At 41.7% G+C, this 20,563-nt stretch overlaps 2 protein-coding genes across 4 annotated transcripts; one reads left to right on the top strand and one right to left on the bottom strand.

The window, feature by feature from the left end:
* Window positions 1-1,145: 1,145 nt before the first annotated feature.
* On the top strand, window positions 1,146-3,759 carry c1qtnf6a (C1q and TNF related 6a). The gene is made up of 3 exons (XM_044100721.1): window positions 1,146-1,268; window positions 2,187-2,390; window positions 3,202-3,759. The coding sequence occupies exons 2-3, from the start codon at window positions 2,201-2,203 to the stop codon at window positions 3,747-3,749; spliced, it is 738 nt and encodes a 245-aa protein (XP_043956656.1). The 5' UTR covers window positions 1,146-1,268; window positions 2,187-2,200; the 3' UTR covers window positions 3,750-3,759.
* Window positions 3,760-4,678: 919 nt separating this feature from the next.
* chst12a (carbohydrate (chondroitin 4) sulfotransferase 12a) lies at window positions 4,679-19,135 on the bottom strand. Of its 3 annotated transcripts, none has more exons than XM_044100718.1 (5): window positions 19,032-19,135; window positions 12,395-13,033; window positions 9,716-9,868; window positions 9,458-9,637; window positions 4,679-7,979 (listed from the first exon to the last, which is right to left on the bottom strand). In XM_044100718.1, the coding sequence occupies exons 2-5, from the start codon at window positions 12,758-12,760 to the stop codon at window positions 7,431-7,433; spliced, it is 1,248 nt and encodes a 415-aa protein (XP_043956653.1). In that variant the 5' UTR covers window positions 12,761-13,033; window positions 19,032-19,135; the 3' UTR covers window positions 4,679-7,430. The 3 variants fall into 3 exon arrangements, with proteins under 3 accessions (XP_043956653.1, XP_043956654.1, XP_043956655.1); XM_044100719.1 differs by lacking the exon at window positions 19,032-19,135 and adding an exon at window positions 18,535-19,023; XM_044100720.1 differs by lacking the exon at window positions 19,032-19,135 and adding an exon at window positions 13,975-14,420.
* Window positions 19,136-20,563: the final 1,428 nt, after the last annotated feature.

Raw genomic sequence — 20,563 nt, 5'->3', positions numbered from 1 at the left:
CATATTTCCCCATGATCAGTCCTCCCAAATTTCCCATATAATATCGTCCTGGATGTCCCCATGTCACCTTGTGGCTACAAATAGAACTTCACCTAACCTGGGCCACAAAGGATCATTTTAGGTATTTTTTGGTGAACTTTGCCCTCTTTGGGGGGCTGTCACGGGATCACTGTGGGTGTTAAAAATCGGGGACCCTGGGCATATGGGTGACAATGGATGGCTTTTTCAGGGTACCCCAGCCCATGACCCTGTCTGTCCAACAAATCAATCAAACAGCTGCAGCTGATCCAGAATGCTGCTGCTGGCGTTCTCACTAAAACCAGGAAGATAGAGCACATAACACCAGTTTTAAAGTCCCTCCACTGGCTCCCTGTAGCTCAAAGAATAGACTTTAAAATACTGTTGTTAGTTTATAAATCACTGAATGGTTTAGCACCACAATACATTAAAGATCTGCTGCTGTTGTATCAACCTTCCAGAACTCTCAGGTCTTCTGGTTCTGGTTCTGCGTCCCCAGAACCAGAACCAAACGAGGAGAAACAGCATTTAGCATCTATGCACCAAAAATCTGGAACAAACTTCCAGAAAACTGTAAAACAGCTGAAACACTGACTTCCTTTAAATGTCGACTAAAAACCCACTTGTTTAGAATTGTATTTGAAACGTAATCAATTGCAAATTTATTGTTGGAACTTGACTTAATGTCGTGTTTTATGTTGCATTGTATTTCTGTGTTTGATTTGATGTAAAGCACTTTGAAATGCCTTGCTGCTGAAATGTGCTATACAAATAAAATTTGATTGATTGATTGATTGATTGACTCCTTGCAGCTGGGTCTCTGGAAATTTTAGAATAATTCAGCACAGAAAAAAGGCGGACCCTCAGGGAACGACAAGCGGCTTCCTGTGTTCCAGGAAGTGTTCATCAAGGCGTCATTAAACTTGAGCAGCAGTTAAAATTAGATTTTCTCATCAGACTGGCCGCTTTCAGAGTGATTAGAAACACTTTAAAACAATCAGACATAAAAATCATGCCCCACACTTTTAGTTGTTCCAAAAATGCACAATGCTGGTGTTGCTGCTGCTCTGTTTGCATCAGGGGTCAGCAGGAAGCTGCTGGGCTTTGATCGCCAGCTGGATCCTGCTGTTGCATAAACGGTCATGAAGGAGGGATCGAGAGAAAGAGGGATTTCCTCTCGGGGAACTTCACTCATTCTTACAGAAACACGGGAAAGCTGTGGACCTTGGAATCTACCTCCTGAAGCCGAGGTGAGGATCACTAATGTCCAATTCGTCTGGGTTATCAGTCTGTTACGCTGCAGCTGTAAGACTGCTGCATGACACCGACACGAGGATTGCTTTGAAAAATAAGAAAACAAAACAAAACAAAACAAAAAAAACTAGGAAGAAGGAAAGGGAAGCGGCAGGAGGTTTCTTCTTTAAACTTTTAAAATCTTGGTTTTAGAACCTAGCTGCATATGTGAGATTTGTTACAGAAGACGGCTGTTTAGGAGACGCTTTCAGAAAAAAAACCTCACTGTTATGTAATGTGCTAGTGATAAACACTGAGCAACGCCATCTGTGTTTCAGAGAATCTCCGCAGTAGATTTATGGTTCGAATGAAACGAGAGATCAAGCACATTTTTGGGACGAGCTGGGTTAGCTTGGTTTGAGCAAACTGCAGCGAAAGTTGAAATCAGGGACTTACAGCTGTTGAATACAAAAAAGCAGCTGGTGCAGTTGGTAGAGCTGTTGCCTTGCAGCAAGAAGGTCCTGGGTTCGATTCCCGGCCGGGGTCTTTCTGCATGGAGTTTGCATGTTCTCCCTGTGTATGGTGGGTTCTCTCCGGGTTCTCCGGGTTCCTCCCACAGTCCAAAAACATGACTGTCAGGTTAATTGGTTTCTCTAAATTCTCCCTAGGTGTGAATGGTTATTTGTCCTGTGTGTCTCTGTGTTGCCCTGCGACAGACTGGCGACCTGTCCAGGGTGAACCCGCCTCTCGCCCGGAACGTTAGCTGGGGATTGGCACCAGCAACTCTCCAGACCCCATTAGGGACAAAAGGTGTATAGAAAATGGATGGATGGATCACTTAAATGATTAAAACATACACCATTTATCTGAAGCTATTTATTACGTATTCATGCATTGTAACTGTATTTATAATGATAATCTATATATCTCTGCAGCCGTAAGGACAGTTATGTTGGGTGTCGTCCTCCTCCTGCTCTCCTCCTCCTCTCCTGGGGTCACTGTTCCTCCGCCCAACGCTCCCTGCAGTAGATGCTGTGACCACATACCGCCAGCAGAGGGCAGTGGAGATCCTCCGACACCGGCAGAGTTCAGCCACGTCCCGGAGATTCGCACCTACATCAACATGACTATACTGAAAGGTGACTTGTTGCAAACGACTGCTTTCTTTTTCTTTCTTTAAAGCCGTAATCAGAGGAGACTTGTTCAAGGATATTAGAAACTAACTAAAAGAGAGTTGATTAATCAGGACTCACATATCCTTCATATTTTGTTGGGGTGAAGTCAACAAAAACTATTTGACATTTACTGGTAAAACAAATTGAAAACCGTGCACTTCCTATTTGTGTGTCAATTTGTGTTTTTCTACTGCATAAAATCCTAATTAGATAATTAAGTTTGTGATTTGAATATATCTGACAAAGGGGTGTGAATATTTTTTGGGCTGATCCAGTGCTTGAATCAGCCCAGTTCTTACAGTAGAGCCAAAATCATACTTTATACGTCCTTTGAGTTTATATTAGTTTAAGAATGTAATTTAAAACATTTTTTTTTAAAAAAATATTTGGACTTATTATGCATTTAATGAAGAATCTACAGATTTAATTTGAGGATTAAATAGAGAAATCTGCAGTTTTTGTTAAAGTTTCAGAAGTTCTACATTGAAACATTTGGGGGGGAAAAATCTTTTGACCTATTTTGATATTTTGTATTTGTATTATTCATATGAATTATTTTCATTTTGGCCTTTTAAATACATCTGACTTTGTCATTTTTTGTATTAAATGATTGTTTTGGAATACTGGAGGAGCATTTTTACTAAATACTTTTTTAATTCTTACTTAATTTCTTAGACAGCTAAGTTTTACTTTTACTTGAGTAGAAATATGTTCAACTGGAGTAAAGTTTTTGCCTACTCTACCCACCTCTGGTCTTCACACCAACCTCACTCAGGTGATAAAGGAGATCGTGGGGACAGAGGAACTCCAGGAAAAGCTGGACAGGAAGGCCCTCCAGGAGCCCAAGGCGCAGCGGGGTCAAAGGGCAGCAAAGGCCATGCGGGCCCTCCAGGAGACCCCTGCAAGCTTCCGCACTCTGCCTTCTCCGTGGCCCGCCGGAAGTCCCTGCACAGCGACGACGCCTACCAGGCGGTGATCTTCGACACGGTCTTCGTCAACCTCGACGACGACTTCGACATGTTCCAGGGGAAGTTCTTCTGCCGGGTCCCCGGGGTCTACTTCTTCAACGTCAACATCCACACGTGGAACTTCAAGGAGACGTACCTGCACATCATGCAGAACGACACGGAGCGGGCCATCGTTTACGCCCAGCCCAGCGACCGCTCCATCATGCAGAGCCAGAGCGTCATGCTGGAGCTGCGGCCGCGCGACGCCGTGTGGGTGCGCCTGTTCAAGAGGGAGCGCGAGAACGCCATCTACAGCGACGACGTGGACGTCTACATCACGTTCAACGGGTACCTCATCAAGGCCGGCGGGGAGTGAGCGAAACACAGGGACATTTCGGTGGGACGTTTGGAAAATTGAGTTAATTTGTTAAAGTATTCACACGGTTTTCACATTTTGTCAGGTTACAGCATCAAACGTCGATCCTGTTCCTGTCCAAATCACATACATTTTACTTGAATGGCATGGGTTCATCTATTTTGAGGAGAAGTTTGCACACTCAACTTACTTTGTCAACTCTTGCTTACACCAAATCAGTGATCCCTAATCAAATTATCTAAAATATTTTTGATTTGCTTAAAAGGAAGTACTGTGTAGATTTAAGAGAAATCTTTAAATTACAATTTAGCAGTGTCTGTTTAGTACCAATTCTATGTGTTTTTAAATACTTATTATTAAAAATAAAACGTGCAAAAAAATGAAAGATGAGTTTTTTCTGTGAGCGATAGAAGTGATTTTGGACGGTGTTTTGAATTGATCCAGTGGTAGTTCTTTAATTTGACCTCTAGATGGCAGTAAAGTCCCGCTAATTAGCATTTAGTTGTGTTTTACTATACTGGAAATGTTTTAGAGGAAAAAAAAAACTCGCCCAGGGGCCAACAGACCTGAGGCCAGAATAGCTTAACGTGTGATAAATGTAGATTTCAACATATTAAACAAAACAGACATAGTGAGAACCTAAAAGCCTGTCAGTATGTCGTATTGTGCTTCTTCATGTTTGTCGTAGGACTTAATGTAGGTCGTAACTTGTTTCTGTAGCTTTAATTAGTAATGTTGAGTTCTCATTAGAAAAAAAAAAACAGCCCACACTCATATTCATTTGTTTTATTTGAACCATAAATTCCTTTTTTGACTTGCAAACATTTCTGCTTCGATGTTTTTTTTCCCCTTTGCCCACCGACAGAAAGAAAAATAAATAAATCAAAAGTCGGAATTTTACACAGGAAACGTCAACAAAGAAGATGAATAGAAAACCAAAGGCATGGAAATACAACAGGACTTAAAGTACAAACACAGCAGAGGTGGACTAAATCCACACTCAGCATATGGCCACAAGATGAAGACAAAACCTCCCCCACAACCCCCGTAAAAAATTCAGCATAAGGTTCAGAGATTAAAAAAAAACATTAAACACCAATACGTCTGTGTCTGACGCATGAATGAAGAGTGGGAACAACAGCGACATCCAGCATGGAGTGTGACACTATGAACACCAGCACAATGAAGGAGAATCCAAACAAACGCAGAGATTTATAGCAAAGTCCCACGTTAACAGTTCAGCCGAAAGGCTTTGTTTTTCTTTTGGTCCCTAAATACAGTTGAAGTCAACACGCAGTATATCAAATATTTCTTTTTGTGAGTATGTGATTTTTGTAAAAATTAAGTCCTATAAAAATACTTTCTTTTTTAAGCTGTGTAAACTTTTAGCAACCAAAGGCACTGTCTTTTCCTCACTTTCATCACCTAAAGCCATCGATTCATTAAGACCATAACTCCAGCCTTACCTATCTCCTTTTAACTAACACTATTCACGTTGAACCAGCTTTCAGCTGTGCAGGAGTTCATCAAAGCTCAAAGTAATGCTACAAAAACAATGCAATGCACAGCATAATAAATGCAGAAGCAACCTGTGGATATCATGTTTAGGGGCAAATGACAGCATGTAGTTGCAGTCTGCAGGAAAGCTCAGTATCAGTAACGGGTGCTTCGTTCGTTCTCCATTTTTGTTGTTCTCCTTTTCCCCTTACCGTAGTGTTTATGTTTGGTTTGCTACCAATATGAAGCTTTTAAAAAGTTACAATCTAAAAACCAACAGAACGTTTCTATGTCTTAAAGTCCTTCTCAGAGAAAGCACTTCGAGCATAAAGTAATGCCCCACTGCCCCGACCACACATGCTGCTGCACACTGCTGGTCAGCTGGCTGAACGAACGCTACAACACCTTCCCATTGGTTACAAAAAGACGGAAACTAAAGGTAGCCCTCCATCTTCTTTGTTAAGCGTTATTAAGCACATGTATTTGAAATAAAAGTAGCTCACGTTGCATTTTTTTTAAAAAGAAAATGTTGAGATTAACGATGTGAAAATGACGTTATCTGTCATTCGATTTGCTTTGACGTAAACTCTGTTATCGGTGTTAACCACCAGGGCTTTCTTCCACAGTTTGACTTCAAGACCAAGGCATCGCCGCTCCCTGCCGGTCAGGAGGCTGAAACAGGGCAACCACACTTCTCCTTTGCTTTGGTTGGGAAAATACATCCATTCCTGGTGTGAAACTAAAGGTAGTGCTGTTTAAAGACGACTGACTGACTGCTAAAAAAGGGAAGGTGTGAGCAACGAGCACAGCTAAATTCAGCAGTTGGATTTCTGTGTAGATTTTTGCTACTTTTTCACCTACATTACAGGCAGCATAAGTGAAAGTGTAATAATAAATATGCCATATTCTGTGAAATCAAAGAGATCCTGTGCTTAGTTTTTGTTCTTATTTTGTGTTAGTATCATAATACTGACATTTTTACTCAACGTTTTCATACCTTAAGAATCTCTTAACTGCACTTTTCTCATTCTGTACCCACTTTCACATGTACTTTTGTATAATCTTCTAAAAGTCACTACATTGTATTCATGATCCGCTGTGTTTAAGTGGCTCTAATAAAGCTTAGAGCGTCCTCAGAGTCATTTTGGTTTAATCAGGGAGTGAAACAGCTCAAGTAGAAAGTATAAAACCAAAGTCAATGGAAATAGGATGGAACATAAAATCCTACAAGTTTAATCTACATGATACTATAAAATACTACTTTACCAAGGGAAGTAAACTTACAAGCAATTGTTATGAATATTCTAGCGAGATGGTTTGTTTAAGGTCGTAAAATCACGACGGCGTGAGTTAACCCAGACCTGTCTGAAAGAAAAACAAAAGGCAAAGACACAAGCGAGAGATTTCCCTTGGAAAAAGATTTTTGAGAAACAAGCAGAGGCACATCTGTGCATTAGCAACCGTAAGAATATGTCTGAAACAAGCCGAGACAAACCCAGGTCACCAGCTGCCTGCCGCTGAGCTTCCTTATGCTGAGGCTTCGTTGTGGCAACTGGCTTTAAAACTAGCCAGATGCCAGCAGCGGTACTTCATCTCCAGGACATATTTAGCTCGCAGAACCTTGTATAGCCGATATAAATTAATCAGTCCGGTTCAATACTCTTAAACTGTGAATACGAGGTAAAAAAAAATGTTAAAAAATGACTTACTTCAACATAAAATCCCTTTCATGCTTAAAAACATTGCACTTTAAACAATGTGAAATAAACCAGCTAACTACTGATAGTGCAGTGATAATTTAAGATAATCTAGCAACACAAAAACATAATCTAATTGTCCAAAGCGTGCAATCACAACCAAAACGGTCTCTGTGCATCATTTTGCTACCAAAGTATGTGAATTTAGTCACAAAAGTGGGCACAGATGGCATCACATAAAAAACATGGAGGTTAAAGTCCCTAAAGAGGGCAGAGGGACACACATCTGAATGTAACTGCATGCTTCTTCTGTGACTTAATGAGGCAGAAATGACTCCATGAGTGTTTCTAATCATGTGTCCATGTCAGTCCAGCAAAGACACAACAGGAGAAGGTGTGTGTGTGTGTGTGTGTGTGTGTGAGACGCCTCTTGCTGGCCGTTGGGGGTGCGGCGCCCGCTCTTGTGATTTTAAAAACTACATTTGAATCACTCATTGAGGATGGACTCTGGCCTGTCGTAACCAAAAAGCCGGAAGTCGGGCTCGTAGAGCTTGTAGAGCTGCCGGCGTGCCTCCACAGGCACCGGACCGAACCAGTCCGTCTCCCAGCTGCTCGCTGTGAGGTTCCTCTGCGAGGTGGGGAACTCCACCACGTTGTCCACCCGCAGCAGGCGCAGCAGGTGCTCGGCGTCCTCCTCCGCCGTTTCCAGGTGGCCCACGAAGTCGTACTGGATCTGGCACGGGTGGCAGAGGCGGTACACCTGCCGCCAGTGCTCGTTGAAGGGCATGTCCTTCTCGGTCTGCGGGTCCAGGAGGTACTGGGTGAAGTGGGAGAAGGACGGGCGGTTACCCAGAGCGAAGGCCTCGTCCACGGAGGCGGGAGGCGTGGGCTGGTTGGCGTAACGGCGCAGCATAACTTGTGCAAAGCGCCGGTAGAAGTCCTCGTTGCGCATCTCGAATTTGTTCCTGTAGGCGGAGATGAGACGCACAAACGGGTCCCGCACGAACAGGAACTTTGTGTACTTCTTCAGCTTCACCTGCCAAAGGTAGTTCCAGCATTATTTTAAAATACATCAGAAAAATACATATCCAGGAATATTCTACTACATTTTAGAGTAAGAAATTCTCAACAGTCAGGGGAAAGGTAATTCACAATGACCTGTTTTGACGTTTTTAACGCAGACTTTGAAAGGAGGCCTTGATATAACAGAATATTATGGAGAGATTTTATATCTGTAATCAGAGGGCGACCACCTATTGCTGTGAACAAAATACAAACCTTTCTCAATGAAACATGTTGAATGGATGCTAGCTCTTCATATTGGGAATACAGTAATGGAGTGAGCGCTCTTACCTCTCCCAAGATCCTCTAATCATCACGTGATCTTTGAGAGTCAATAGGAAGATTCTCCTCATCCACAGAAAGAGGGCTTCAATTCAAAACACTTGTCGGCACACGTGATGGAAACGATTAATCGGATAAATTGTGATTATTTCATCGTCAGCTAATTTCGTAATCAATTAATCCTTAACTAGGGCTTACAGACTCAAAAGAGGCCATTTGTTGAAATAACAAAAATATTCAAAGAAGTAGTGAAGCAAACACTGTACAAAATATATACATTTTGAATTTAAGCTAACTACCCAGAACTCCTCAAATGACAGTTCTAGCTTCATCGGACTCAAATTCTGTAAAAAACTAAAATGAATAAAAATCTCCTGTAAAACACCTTTTGCATGCAGTTTTTAATTGTTTAATCGAACAATCAGAAAAAATTCACTTTATTGATGTGAAGTCAAGCAGAAGGGACAGAGCTGGGACGCGCTGTGGTGGCGTAGGGGACAGCACAACCCACATTTGGAGGCCGTCGCGGGTTCGAGTCCCGGACCCGACCGACGTTTGCAGCATGTCAGCCTACTGTCATTTAAGAGACACTAGAGCCCACAAAAGACCCCCTGGAGGGGAAAAAAAAACAAAGGGACAGAGCTTTCCGCACGTTGATGCTGCAGATACATCCACTGCAGCAAATTATCAAGAGTTCACTGAGGGATTTGAGGTGATACAATGTTTATTTTATTGATAAAAAAAATCAATGAATTGTTTTTATTTCCATTTTTTTAAATTGATTCCTAATATTGCATAGAACAGGCTAAGACGAAAAATCTTCAAAATGTTCAATGCTTTTTTTTTTTGTATCCGACTAATCAGTTAATTGTCAGAATAATAAATAGATTAATTCATAACTAGAATAATCGTTAATCACCACGTTAGTGTTAAGTATAATCTTGGCTTCAAGTGAAGGAACGACTTGAAGCTGTGGATCGAGGACGCAACAAAGTTTAGGGCGACGATGGGCGGATCTAGTTGAGAGTTAACAGCCAGACCACTACGTTCACCACGTTTAGATGTTGGATGTGCTGAAGTGTCTGTTTTCTCAGGTGAGAAAACGCATTGTGACCGTAGCACAGTCACCCCCAGCGTGAAGTTAGCTTGGCAGGATTTTTCAGAACTGACCTTCATGAGGTGCTTTGCAAACTTGCCGTAGCGCTTCCAGAACTTGTTGAAGGTAAAGTGCATGCTGCTGTTGTGGACCAGGTCCCTGGGGATGGCCAGAGGGTCTCTCTGAGGAGCGCCGTCCTGCTGCAGGCTCTCGCTGAGGACGATCATGATGCGCTTCCAGTTGCTGCACGCTACCTGGAGTTACATTCACAGCGGAGAAACAGATCAACCCGATGTTACAAATGCACAAAGCTGGCTAACCACGTTGCATACCTTGGGAACGTAGCAGTAGATAATGCCGTGTCTGTCATCCACAATGAGATGATCCAACTCTTTGTTAGGAATGTCATCAAACGAACGGTTTTTGCCCGGAAACGCCACGCTGTCGTTGGCGCAGACCTCCTGGAGTAACCTTCGCCTCTTTTCCTGATTATTCCATTTGAAGAAACAATTATGTGATAAACATCCCATGTTGGTCTTACACTGATGTCTTTAGAAAGGGTCAAGCATGAAAATGAAACGCATTCAGAACAAGTGTTTTGATTAGACGTGAACCGACTGCAGTTTTCTGGCCAATCACAGATCTTTTAAAAGTCTGACCTATTGATTCCAACCAATAGCAATGTCTTTTGTTGGAAAAATCACTAAATATAGCGAAAAAGTGGCTAAGTTAACCTTTGTGGAGATGGATAAGATCAGTAGAAAAGATCGGTTTAACATGTTAGCATCTGGTGATCGCAGATCATCCAACATTAAGGATATTGGGACAGATTTATTTACGAATAACTAGGCCTGTCGCGATAAACGAGAAATCGATTAATCGTACGATAAATTAAAACTGTCTACGTCATTTTAATTATCGTTATCGTCTCTTCCAGCCTTTTTCTCTTTCTGTTGATGACGCTAAATGAAAAAAGGCTCAACTCCGCTGCTCTCCACTGACCCTCCCTTCCTCATTTCCTTAGTGTAATGCCCAGCGCACACTACACCATCGGTCGATTGTCGGCCCATTTTCAAAACCTGAGACCACACATTAGCCGACAGAAATCCTAGGTATAAAGGTTCCAATTGCTGGCTACAAGTCCAGCTAACTAATTTTAAAACCAGGCATTAATCAATGCTTTACTACAATCTATCTGCAACGCATGTGGCTCTAGTGTCAGCGTAACGTCCTGACTGAATGAAAACCATTAGAACCTTTTTATGTCACGTTAACGAAGAACAGCTGAAAATTTACCGGGTTCATCAACGTAGCGATTTCGCTCCAACTCCTCCCCTCACCATTTCTATATTCTTTGTACGAAATGTTTTATAAACATTATTGTTGTTTCCACATATCATCTCCCTGGTCGCGCCGTTTCAGCTGTTTGGGATTCCCCTCGGTAATTTCCCCTCAGAAAGCGCGGAGCAGAATCCGCGCTTTCTGATTGGCTACCTGTCACATTCAACAGGCTGCGTTAAGATCCCAGTGGGGAAAACTAATGATTACTGAAGGGCAATATGGTAAACAGACTTTATAATCTGCACTCTTTTGGTTGAATGCAGTATTTATTTACACTTTGGCTTTATGTTATTTCGTTTTTATTCAAGTACATTTTTGTTAATGGAGACTGAGAATCAATTTTATTTTTATTTTTGGTTGTTTTGTTTATTTTGTTTATCAGTTCCAGTGTTGGGTGTTCTGTTTAAAATAAAGTGTATCTATGTTTTGCAGGTAATCACATGCATTATTACGTCATTTCCATTAAATCAGTGTAAAAAGGTCTTCAAACAATACTATCGTCTATCGCAATAGTTTTTTGAGACAATTAATCGTTCAGCAAAATTTGCTATCGTGACAGGCCTACGAATAACTGAATTAATCGTGATTAAACAATTATTTAAACAATCGTCAACTACTTTAGCAATCGGTTAATCATTAACTGCAGTATACAGACTCAAAAAAAGGCTCTTTGGTGAAAAAAACATGTGAAGAACAACAATGAAACCAAAACTGTACAATATATACATAATCATGGATTGCAGCAATAGACGTATTAATGCACTCCTCATATTTATTGTATGCTTTCTTTCTCTTCGGCAGAAAAGAACCCTACATCCATTTCAGGATGAATAATTGAGTATTTATTTGTACAAAAAGCACCACGGCAACTTCTTGTAGCAAAAAGCAAAAGGTGAGAAAGGAAAGTCTTTTATTAATTGACCTTGTGGGCTGAGACGTTCCAACTATATGAGCATGAGAGAAGAACATTCCTGCTACAAATACTGTGACTAAAAGGACGCATAAACAAGTACGACTTATTATTACTACTTATCAAAACAAAAAACGGAATTTATGAAGGAAAACCAGATTTAGGTCAACAGTTTTTTACAACTATTAGGGCTGAAACGATTAATCAGATTGTGATTAACCACGATTAATCATCTCCTGACATAAATGTCAACTAATTTAGTCAATTATTAATTGTTAGAGAATATAGACTAAAAAAAAATGCAAATTGAAAGAGCAACATATTTGGAGCAGTAATTAAATCTAAACCATATAAAACATATATACATTTACCATTTAAGATATATATATATATATATATATATATATATATATATATATATATATATATATATATATATATAAAAACTTTCTCTGTAAACATGTTCAACCCAGAACTCCTTCAGTGGCATAGTTTTAGTTTTAGCTTCAACTGGTTCAAATTCTGTAAAAAAGAAAAAATGTCTCCTATTAAACGTCTTTCGGTATCCAATTATAAATCGGCTAATCTAAAAAATACTCATCAGATTAGCTTTGATCCAATTAATCATTAGAATAATCGACTAGTAAACATAATCATTAGTTGCAGCCCTAACATCTTAATTCACGATTAGGTCACGGTTTGTCTCACCCCCTTTTCCACCTCTTTCCATCTGAAACTCCCTGCCAACACCTTAGCTCACCTGTCTCTCCCGTAGCTCCGCGGCAACAGGCGTCAGGTGAATCTTCCACTCCCTCCGGGGGACGTAGCGCTCCTCTGACTTCTCCGACTGGTTGCTGGAGTCCACCGGCACCGTGTCCGTGGGCTCCCCGGTTCCGGGCTCCAGGAACTGGTTGACGAAAGCGTCGATGTCGGACAGGAAGGACGGGGTCCGGGTGGTGTGGGGCCTCGGCTGGGGCGGCGGGTGGGGGACCTTGGGGCCCGGGGACACCGGGGTGTGCAGGTAGAGGTGGGCGGCTCCCACATCGTCCCAGTAGATGATGATTAGGAGGATCATGAAAGCCGAGCCCAGAACCACAAAAATGCGGAACATCCTGGATGTTCCCATAGTGACAGCTGCTTGCTACAGAGTCACCATAGCAACAGACTTATGATTTCGCAGGGCATCTGCACAGCGTTGCCATGGCAGCAGATTATAACAGACACCTGCGTGTTTTCTCATGCACGGACCGGGGCGACGCGGAGGCTCGGTTTTGCTGCGGGGCTAAAAAAAACCCAGGAGCTCCATGCGGGCGCGGTTAGAGACGCAGCGGCTTCCGCGGAGTCTGAGGTCGGATGGGGCCAAACATGACGGCAGGGCCGGAGCCGGCCCGTCAACGACCTGTGGAGAAACGGACACAAAACACGTGTTTGCACTCTTGAGAAAAAGCATCCAACACATGCTGACAAATCCTGTTAAATCACATCTGAATCGTGTTCTTCGTCCCTTTTTGAAAACAAACAAACAAAACAAAAATTAAGGTCACACAAATCACAGCAACGCCATCGAACGTTTTCTGGTGAAAGATATGATTGAGAGATTTTTTTTTTTTTTTTCCTCCAAAGATAATTTTAGATGGCTTCATCAGATTTTAGATTTAAGCAAAACAAGCTCTCATTCAAACTATTCATGAGTAGACCTGTCACAATAACAAATTTTTACTGGACGATAAATTGTCCCAGAAGTAATTGCGATAAATGATAATATTGTTGCTTTGAGACAATTTTCAAGAAATATAACGGTGAAGGCATAGTACTGCAGGAACACATTGTCAAAGACTGATCAATTTTTCATTTTAGTCTACATTTAATACTGGAAATGGAAGGCATGTTAAATATCCAAAATAAACAAATAAAATGAAACATGAAGTCTTTGTAAACAAAATTGTCCTTCAGAAAAAAATGGGACAATTATGACCAAAACACCAGATTGAAGACTTTTAACATCCACTTTTTGGAAGAAAGAGAAAAGCAATAAATCATGCAAATGAAAATTATTGAACTCGTTTTAATTTATTATTTGATTAACTGTCTTATTGTTTATTGTGACAGGCCTAAAGATATGGTTCTTCTTTTCTTTTTTTTGACAGCTTTGCTTGTTGTTATTAGTGTTTAAATAAAAACAGCAGGTTTCATTTCAGAATAAAACCTGTGAAAGATGTGAAAGTTTACTTAGATTACATTTTTTAAAATTTTATTATGAATTATTTAAAGTTATATACAGTTAAAACCAAACATTTACATACAGGAAATAAAAAGACACGTACATATTTTCTTCCTCACCGTCTGAGGTTATGAAACAAAGTTTGAGGAAGTCGCAGGCGTGATTTATGGTAAGGCTTGTGCTGATTTTAGCATTCTGGCCCCACACCGCTTCCCAGCAGTAAGATCACAAACATCTGTCAGATATTTTCAGGTCAGGGAGACTCGGCATACCAAACAGGGATACGCAGAAGACCGCAGCAGTGTTTGCTTCGAATGCCACGCCCTCCTCAGATAATAAAAGTGCCAGTGTGAGCCACCTTTGAAGGAGAGGCGGTTATAAAAGGCTGACCTCGGCGCACGCTGCACGAGGGAGACACACAGATGCTCACTGTGCTCGAGCGCTAATTAGCTTGGAAGGGTCTGAAGTGGAGGCAGTGTCTGTTCCGTCCCCGAATCGCATTTCCTGCATCTCGGGGATAATTGGGCTCCAGTCTTCTATGCTTCTCCTTCCTCTTTGGATCAAAAGTCACGGAGCGTCATCCTCCCCCCCTCCCTCCCACTTCAGCTCACTTCTAAACTTGGAGCTGTCATGCATCATGTTTCTGTACCTCCTCTTCCCCTGAAGCGAAGAGGCAATTCTGGACATGGAAACGTCTGTTAGGAGGCAGCAGACGTCTCTCCTCTTCCTCCCCACAGACATATCAGCTGCTGTCTTACTACATCGTGTTGTATTTATCATCGCCGTCGGCAACAACATAAGTGCTCCGGTGCAGTTTGCATTTCATAAACTGGTGGCGCATCAAATAACTTGTCCTGGGTCAAAAAGTCTGCCCATTTTCCTTTGACCGGCTCGGACCAGGCAGGTCATGTTCTGAAAAATCCAAGTTAATTCTCAGTTTTTCCTGTTTAAAACTTGAATAATCCCATATTTCTAGCCTTCGAATGCATTAAGGAAGCAATTTATTTTTAGTAAAAAGATGAATTACAGATTTATGCTTGTACTGCATAAGTGGGGATGGCTGCAGTAATCCCACTATTTTTCTGTTTTATTCAATTACCTTCATTAAGAAACTGCAGGGTTTTTTTTTTTTTTCATTTTATCCTCCACATTTATTACTTTCAACTGCTTAATTAAAAACAAAGCTTGAGGTGATTTTCTGAGTTTTCAGAAGGAAGAACCAGCAAGAACACCCAGTGAAGCTGGGGTATTTGTAAAAAAAATCTTTCTATGCTTTGAAGTCACAGCTAGTGAAACTCAAATAAATGTTGGCATCAAATTCACCCATAAGTGGTACAATAATGCAAACTCCTCCATTTTCTGATTTACTCAACCACTATCAAAGACTGTGCAACACATTTTTTCCTCTTTTTCATGTGTTTTCAGTCCTGGGTTTCCCCCAGTGTAATATAAGCCTGGCGGCCCACCAGGCCTTACTTGCCCACCCACCAGGCCAAACGTCATTTATTTAAGTTAAATAGGGCTTTTAATACTCCTGTAACTGTGACAGTAAAGACAGATTAAGCTAGGTTTATAGCTGACATATTGGTTGGCTTCACACACGCTGCCTACTCCTGCACCTCTGAATTTTTGTATCTTTTAACGTTTTTAACACAAAAATATGGTGCATGGCTGACTGCCCTAGCGCCCCCTACCACAGGGCTCAGCCAGGTTTGTGGGGGAAACCCTGCAGAAGAAGAAAATATTGAAATAGGGCAAACTTGGTAAAAAAAAAAAAAAGAAAGAAAAGAAAAGAAAGAAAGCTGAAAATCTGAATCAGTACGGAAAAGCAGGATTAAATTAGGTCATAATAACTGACCAAGTTTAAAAAGATTCAGTGATTTGAATTAGAGTTGGACAATATATCAAATTGCAATGCAGTTTCATTGTGTGTGACATTTTAATCACAAAGCACTGTTTGAATGTGTTATTTATAAGGATGTAATAACATTTCAGGGGGCATGGATTCAAACGCTGCATGTTAATAGCAACTACAGTTGGTTGGATGGACTTTAACTGTCTTTAAAATCCAGAACAGTGGTGGAAAACAAAGAGACTATTGTTAACAATGTTGCAATATTCATCAATAATATTAAAACGTTAATGTTTTTCTTTCTTTTTTTTTCTACATCAGGATTAATGCAAATAAAGTTATTAGGCCCGAGCAGCAAAGCGCTGCGAAGGCCTATTGTATCTGTATTGTTTATTATTCTTTATTATTCTTCCACCCAAATGAATTGCCTTTTTGGAGGCTTTAACATATTCAAAAACTCACCAAATTTGGCGGACGCATAGAGACTGTTTAAAATTTACGTATTTTAAGGTCGTTGCAAAAATCGCAAAAAAAATGGCTCAACAGCGCCACCTAGCAATTTTCAAAAGACCCTTTGCTATTCACTTACTTTGTCGTAGAGACTTGAAATTTGGTACAGTTGTAGAGCTCCCCAAGACGCTCAGAATTTACAATTATTGTCATGGTGCAAGTATCACAGGAACTCGGCCATTTTGGATCGAAGGTCACATTTTGACCCGATTTTTGCCGTTTACAGCCTTCGTATTTGATCGAACTCCTCCTAGGGATTTCGATTGATCGGCTTCAAACTCGGTCAGTCTGATCATAAGGCATGGCCGATTAAAAGTTATCAAAACGGTGACTTTTTGAGTATGCTGAAGGGGGGCTAGCAGGGGTCAAAGTTCACCGACTCGCCACGAAACTCTAAACAGTTATAACTCCTACAGTAAAACTCTCAGAGGAACCAAACTTTCAGTGATTGAGCATCATGGGTTGACCTAAAATACCCTGGGGTCAAATGATGACATCACTAAGGCCACGCCCCCTGAGAACAGGAAGTGTCATGTTTTACTGGGAACGGTCCCTATATTACAACTTTGAACTAATCAACATGAAACTATGTTAACAGACAGGAAACATGTGGCTCTATAAGGGATTCCAGCCCCGACCGGCTTTGATGGAGCAGGTGGGCGTGGCGGCGTGGCGAAGTGACCTCTAACGCCGCTGTCATACGTTTGGCTCTGAATTCCACAGTTTTGGGCCAAACTTCTCCAAACTCACTAGGATGGATCTTTATCCACCCCCCGACAGGAATCCATAATAAAATTTGGTGGGCGTGGCCTAATTTCTTAATGGCGCCCCCTAGAAAATTTTTAATGACCAGCCCCTAGCCATGCTTTAACCTAGAATTACGAAACTTCTTACACATCTGTATATTGTCCTGATGTACAAAAAAGTCTCTTGGAGCCATGGTCTCAACCCAACAGGAAGTCGGCCATTTTGGAATGAAGTTCCAAAATTGACCCCATTTTTGATGTTTACAGCCTTCGTATTTGATCGAACTCCTCCTACAGCTTTTCAGATACAGACTTCAAAATCGCTCAGCACACACTTGAGGCATCAAAGGTGAAAAGTTATCAAAGGAATTCTCGTACTTCGAAGTATGTGGGCGTAGCTATGTGTCAAACTTTGACTATTCGCCATGAAACATAAAACTCTTATAACTCCTACAGTAAAACTCTCAGAGGAACCAAACTTTCAGTGATTGATCATCATGGGTTGACCTAAAAGACCCTGTGGTCAAATGATGACATCACTAAGACCACGCCCCCTCAGAACAGGAAATGTCATGTTTTACTGGGAACGGTCACTATCTTACACCTTTGAACTAATCAACTTGAAACTTTTTCCATAGACAGAAAACATGTTGCTGTATTGAAGATTCCAGCCCCGACCGGCTTGGATGGAGCAGGTGGGCGTGGCAGCATGCCGAAGTGACCTCTAACGCCGCTGTCATTCGTTTGGCTCTGATTTCCACAGTTTTGGGCCGAGCTGTTCCAAACTCACTAGGATGGATCTTTATCCACCCCCTGAAAGAAATCCATAATAAAATTTGGTGGGCGTGGCCTAATGTATTTATGGCGCCCCCTAGAAAATTTTAAATGATCAGCCCCAAGCCATGCTTTATTTCATCCAGTGCAAACTGACTTAAAATTATAACTTGATGACATCTGTCAATGCTGGCTGAACAGTGTGGGCGTGGCCAGGTGGCGAATGTCAGACCCTCGCCAAATTCATACGATTGTCTTTAAATCACACATGGATGATCCGATTGGAACCAAACTTGAAATGTAAGACCTGTGGTAACCTTTAAAGAGCTCAAATGTTTTGAAATGTAATTTTACTCCACTGCGCCCCCTAGGTCAATCCATCCGCTATATCTCCGCCGTAAATGGACCGATCTGCGCCAGATTTTTCGTGAGTCGTCGGGGAGCGCTGCCGAACACATTCGCGTGTGTTGTGAGGCGGGCGATCGGGCGGGGAAGGTTCGCGACGGCTCCTGCTGCGCCGGTGCGAGAGCGTCCGCGGCTGCTGTAACTCCGCGGTGGCCGGCGAGCCGGAGCAGCGCTTGCTGCGAGGGCCGCACGAGGCTGCTTGCAGCTTTAATTGTGATTATTTCTGCTACTGTTATGAATGCGGACTCATAATACTATATTAAAAGAGATTTTAAAAAGCATTGTGGTTAGGTTTGTCTTTTAATTCTTCTAAACTGATTAGAGAATCAGAGTAATTTAATTTCCGACCATACATTTTCAAAGAGCTTGAACTTTGAGGTCGTGCCACTCACCTTAGTTGATGTCTCTATGAATTTAATTTCCCACCACGTCGTATCCCTGTCTGTATCCTGCAGTTCCAGCCCAAACGGGAGCCTAGGCTGACCGCTCGGCTTATGTGAATCCCTCCGTCCTGTCCGCAGCAGCCCCCAGCGGATGCCAGACCGGACACAATGCTACCTTTGACGGACGAGCAGCGCCGCGGGAAGAGGCTGTTCCCTCACCCCGGCAGCCCTCAAACCCCAACCCGCCCGGGACTCGCTCGGTTACAGCGTCGTGAGCGGTGCATTTAGGCGAACATATATGACGAGTGGGTAAAGAAAACACCGAGTTTCAGTGGTCACGGTGGGTTTGTCGCGCTGTCAGTGTGCCTAACGGTCAAACAAGTCCAAAGCACTGGGGCAAAGGTGTATGCAGGAGGAATGTGCACCAAAATCTTACTATATTTAATATTATGGTCATATTTTTACGTAAAAAAGAACAAAGACATTTAAGAACTGAACGTCCTCACCTCTCTTTTCCCTTTCTGCTTCTCTGGTCGCGTTAGCTCTGCCTGCCCTGTCGGCGCTCCGTGTGATGAGAGCCGCTGTTTTTTCCGTGGGAGATGGAGCGGGATCTCAGAGCGAAACACCGCGATAGTTCATAGCCTGAGGTTTCTGCAACGTGAGCTCGTGAGGAGGAGATAAATTCACTTTTCTGGGTCAGCTCCAACATGACATGTCTCTGATCCGGGATGTATTCCCATCCTTCCCACGGGAACAGATGGTTAAAAATAACTTTTTAAAAACCTGACTGTAACATTAAATAGAAAAAAAATAAAATCAAAATTGGTAAGAACGAGAGAAAAATAATAAACACTGTGGAAATCCTTATCTAGATTAGGTGAATTAGGTGATACTGAATGCAGTTGGCTGATTCGTGTTGTAACCGTGTGAAATCGGACATTGTCAAAACAAATTGTTTGTGTAATCTGGGTTTTTTTCCCCCTAGCAGCTGGCTTTCTTCCTCAAACACACACAGACAGTTTTACAACACAAAGTGGGGGAGGTGGTGCACCAAATTTAGCTTTTCTGCTCCATATACTTGGTATGAGCCGCACTGGGAATATTTTCCCACATATTTTCCATGCATGTACGATTATTTGGCTTTCTTGGGGAAGTATGTTCCTCAAAATTCCCACTGACCTGTAGAGAACCACAAGAAACACTTAAAAAAAACGTTTTGATGCTTTTTAAAAATGCTTTTCTTCATGTTTTACTCATTAAAAAATAGATATGAACAATAATATGTTTTCTAGGAACAAGCTTGGACAGCCTTCCTCCTTGTGTTGCCACCTCGCTATTGATCTTCAGTGAGAAGACTGCACTGCTCCTTGGATGATATATGAGGGCTTTCTAGCATGCGCTGCCTGTTTCAAGTTATTCTAGAGATCTGGGCTTTGACTCAGTCCAGGAATTTCAATTGCTTAGTTTTCAGTCAGTCCCTGGTGAATTTATTGGTATTTTTTTGAGGCCATTTATATGTTGTAGAATCCAGTTCTGCTTCAGAAATATTACTTTTACAAATAAGTTGCAGGATTTCTGAGCTTCTCACCAATCAGACAACGTTGCACATTCAACAGCACTCCTTCCACTCATGCGCTCAAAAAGGGTTTCCTATTTGTAGCCTGTCTGCGTTAAAGTTAGTCAAGCAGTTAGTTAGAATTTCATCTTGAGATATCCTGTAATTGTTTAGGCACATGTGGGTAACTGTTGGTTTTTTTTGTTGTTGTTTTTTTTACATGTTAAGCTTGAAGTGCCTCGACATGACACGTGGTGGAAAAAAAAAAAAAAAAGACTTCTACCAAAGATAAATGCACCATGTCTTTCAGATATTTATTTATGAAAGCTTCTGAAAACCCACATCATTTTCCTTCCACTGCAGTCATGCAGTATATTCTGTGTTGGTTTGTCACATTGAGTCCCAACACACTGGAGTGTGTGGTTGTAATGTCGTAGAAAGTGAAATGCAGTCATATTCAATAAATTAAGATGCGCACTCTAC

The sequence above is a fragment of the Gambusia affinis genome, linkage group LG19, assembly GCF_019740435.1.
Source record: "Gambusia affinis linkage group LG19, SWU_Gaff_1.0, whole genome shotgun sequence".
Classification (NCBI taxonomy): Eukaryota; Metazoa; Chordata; class Actinopteri; order Cyprinodontiformes; family Poeciliidae; genus Gambusia; species Gambusia affinis.
The sequence above is the reverse complement of the archived record's forward strand: the minus strand, read 5'-3'. Positions and strand labels throughout refer to the sequence as shown.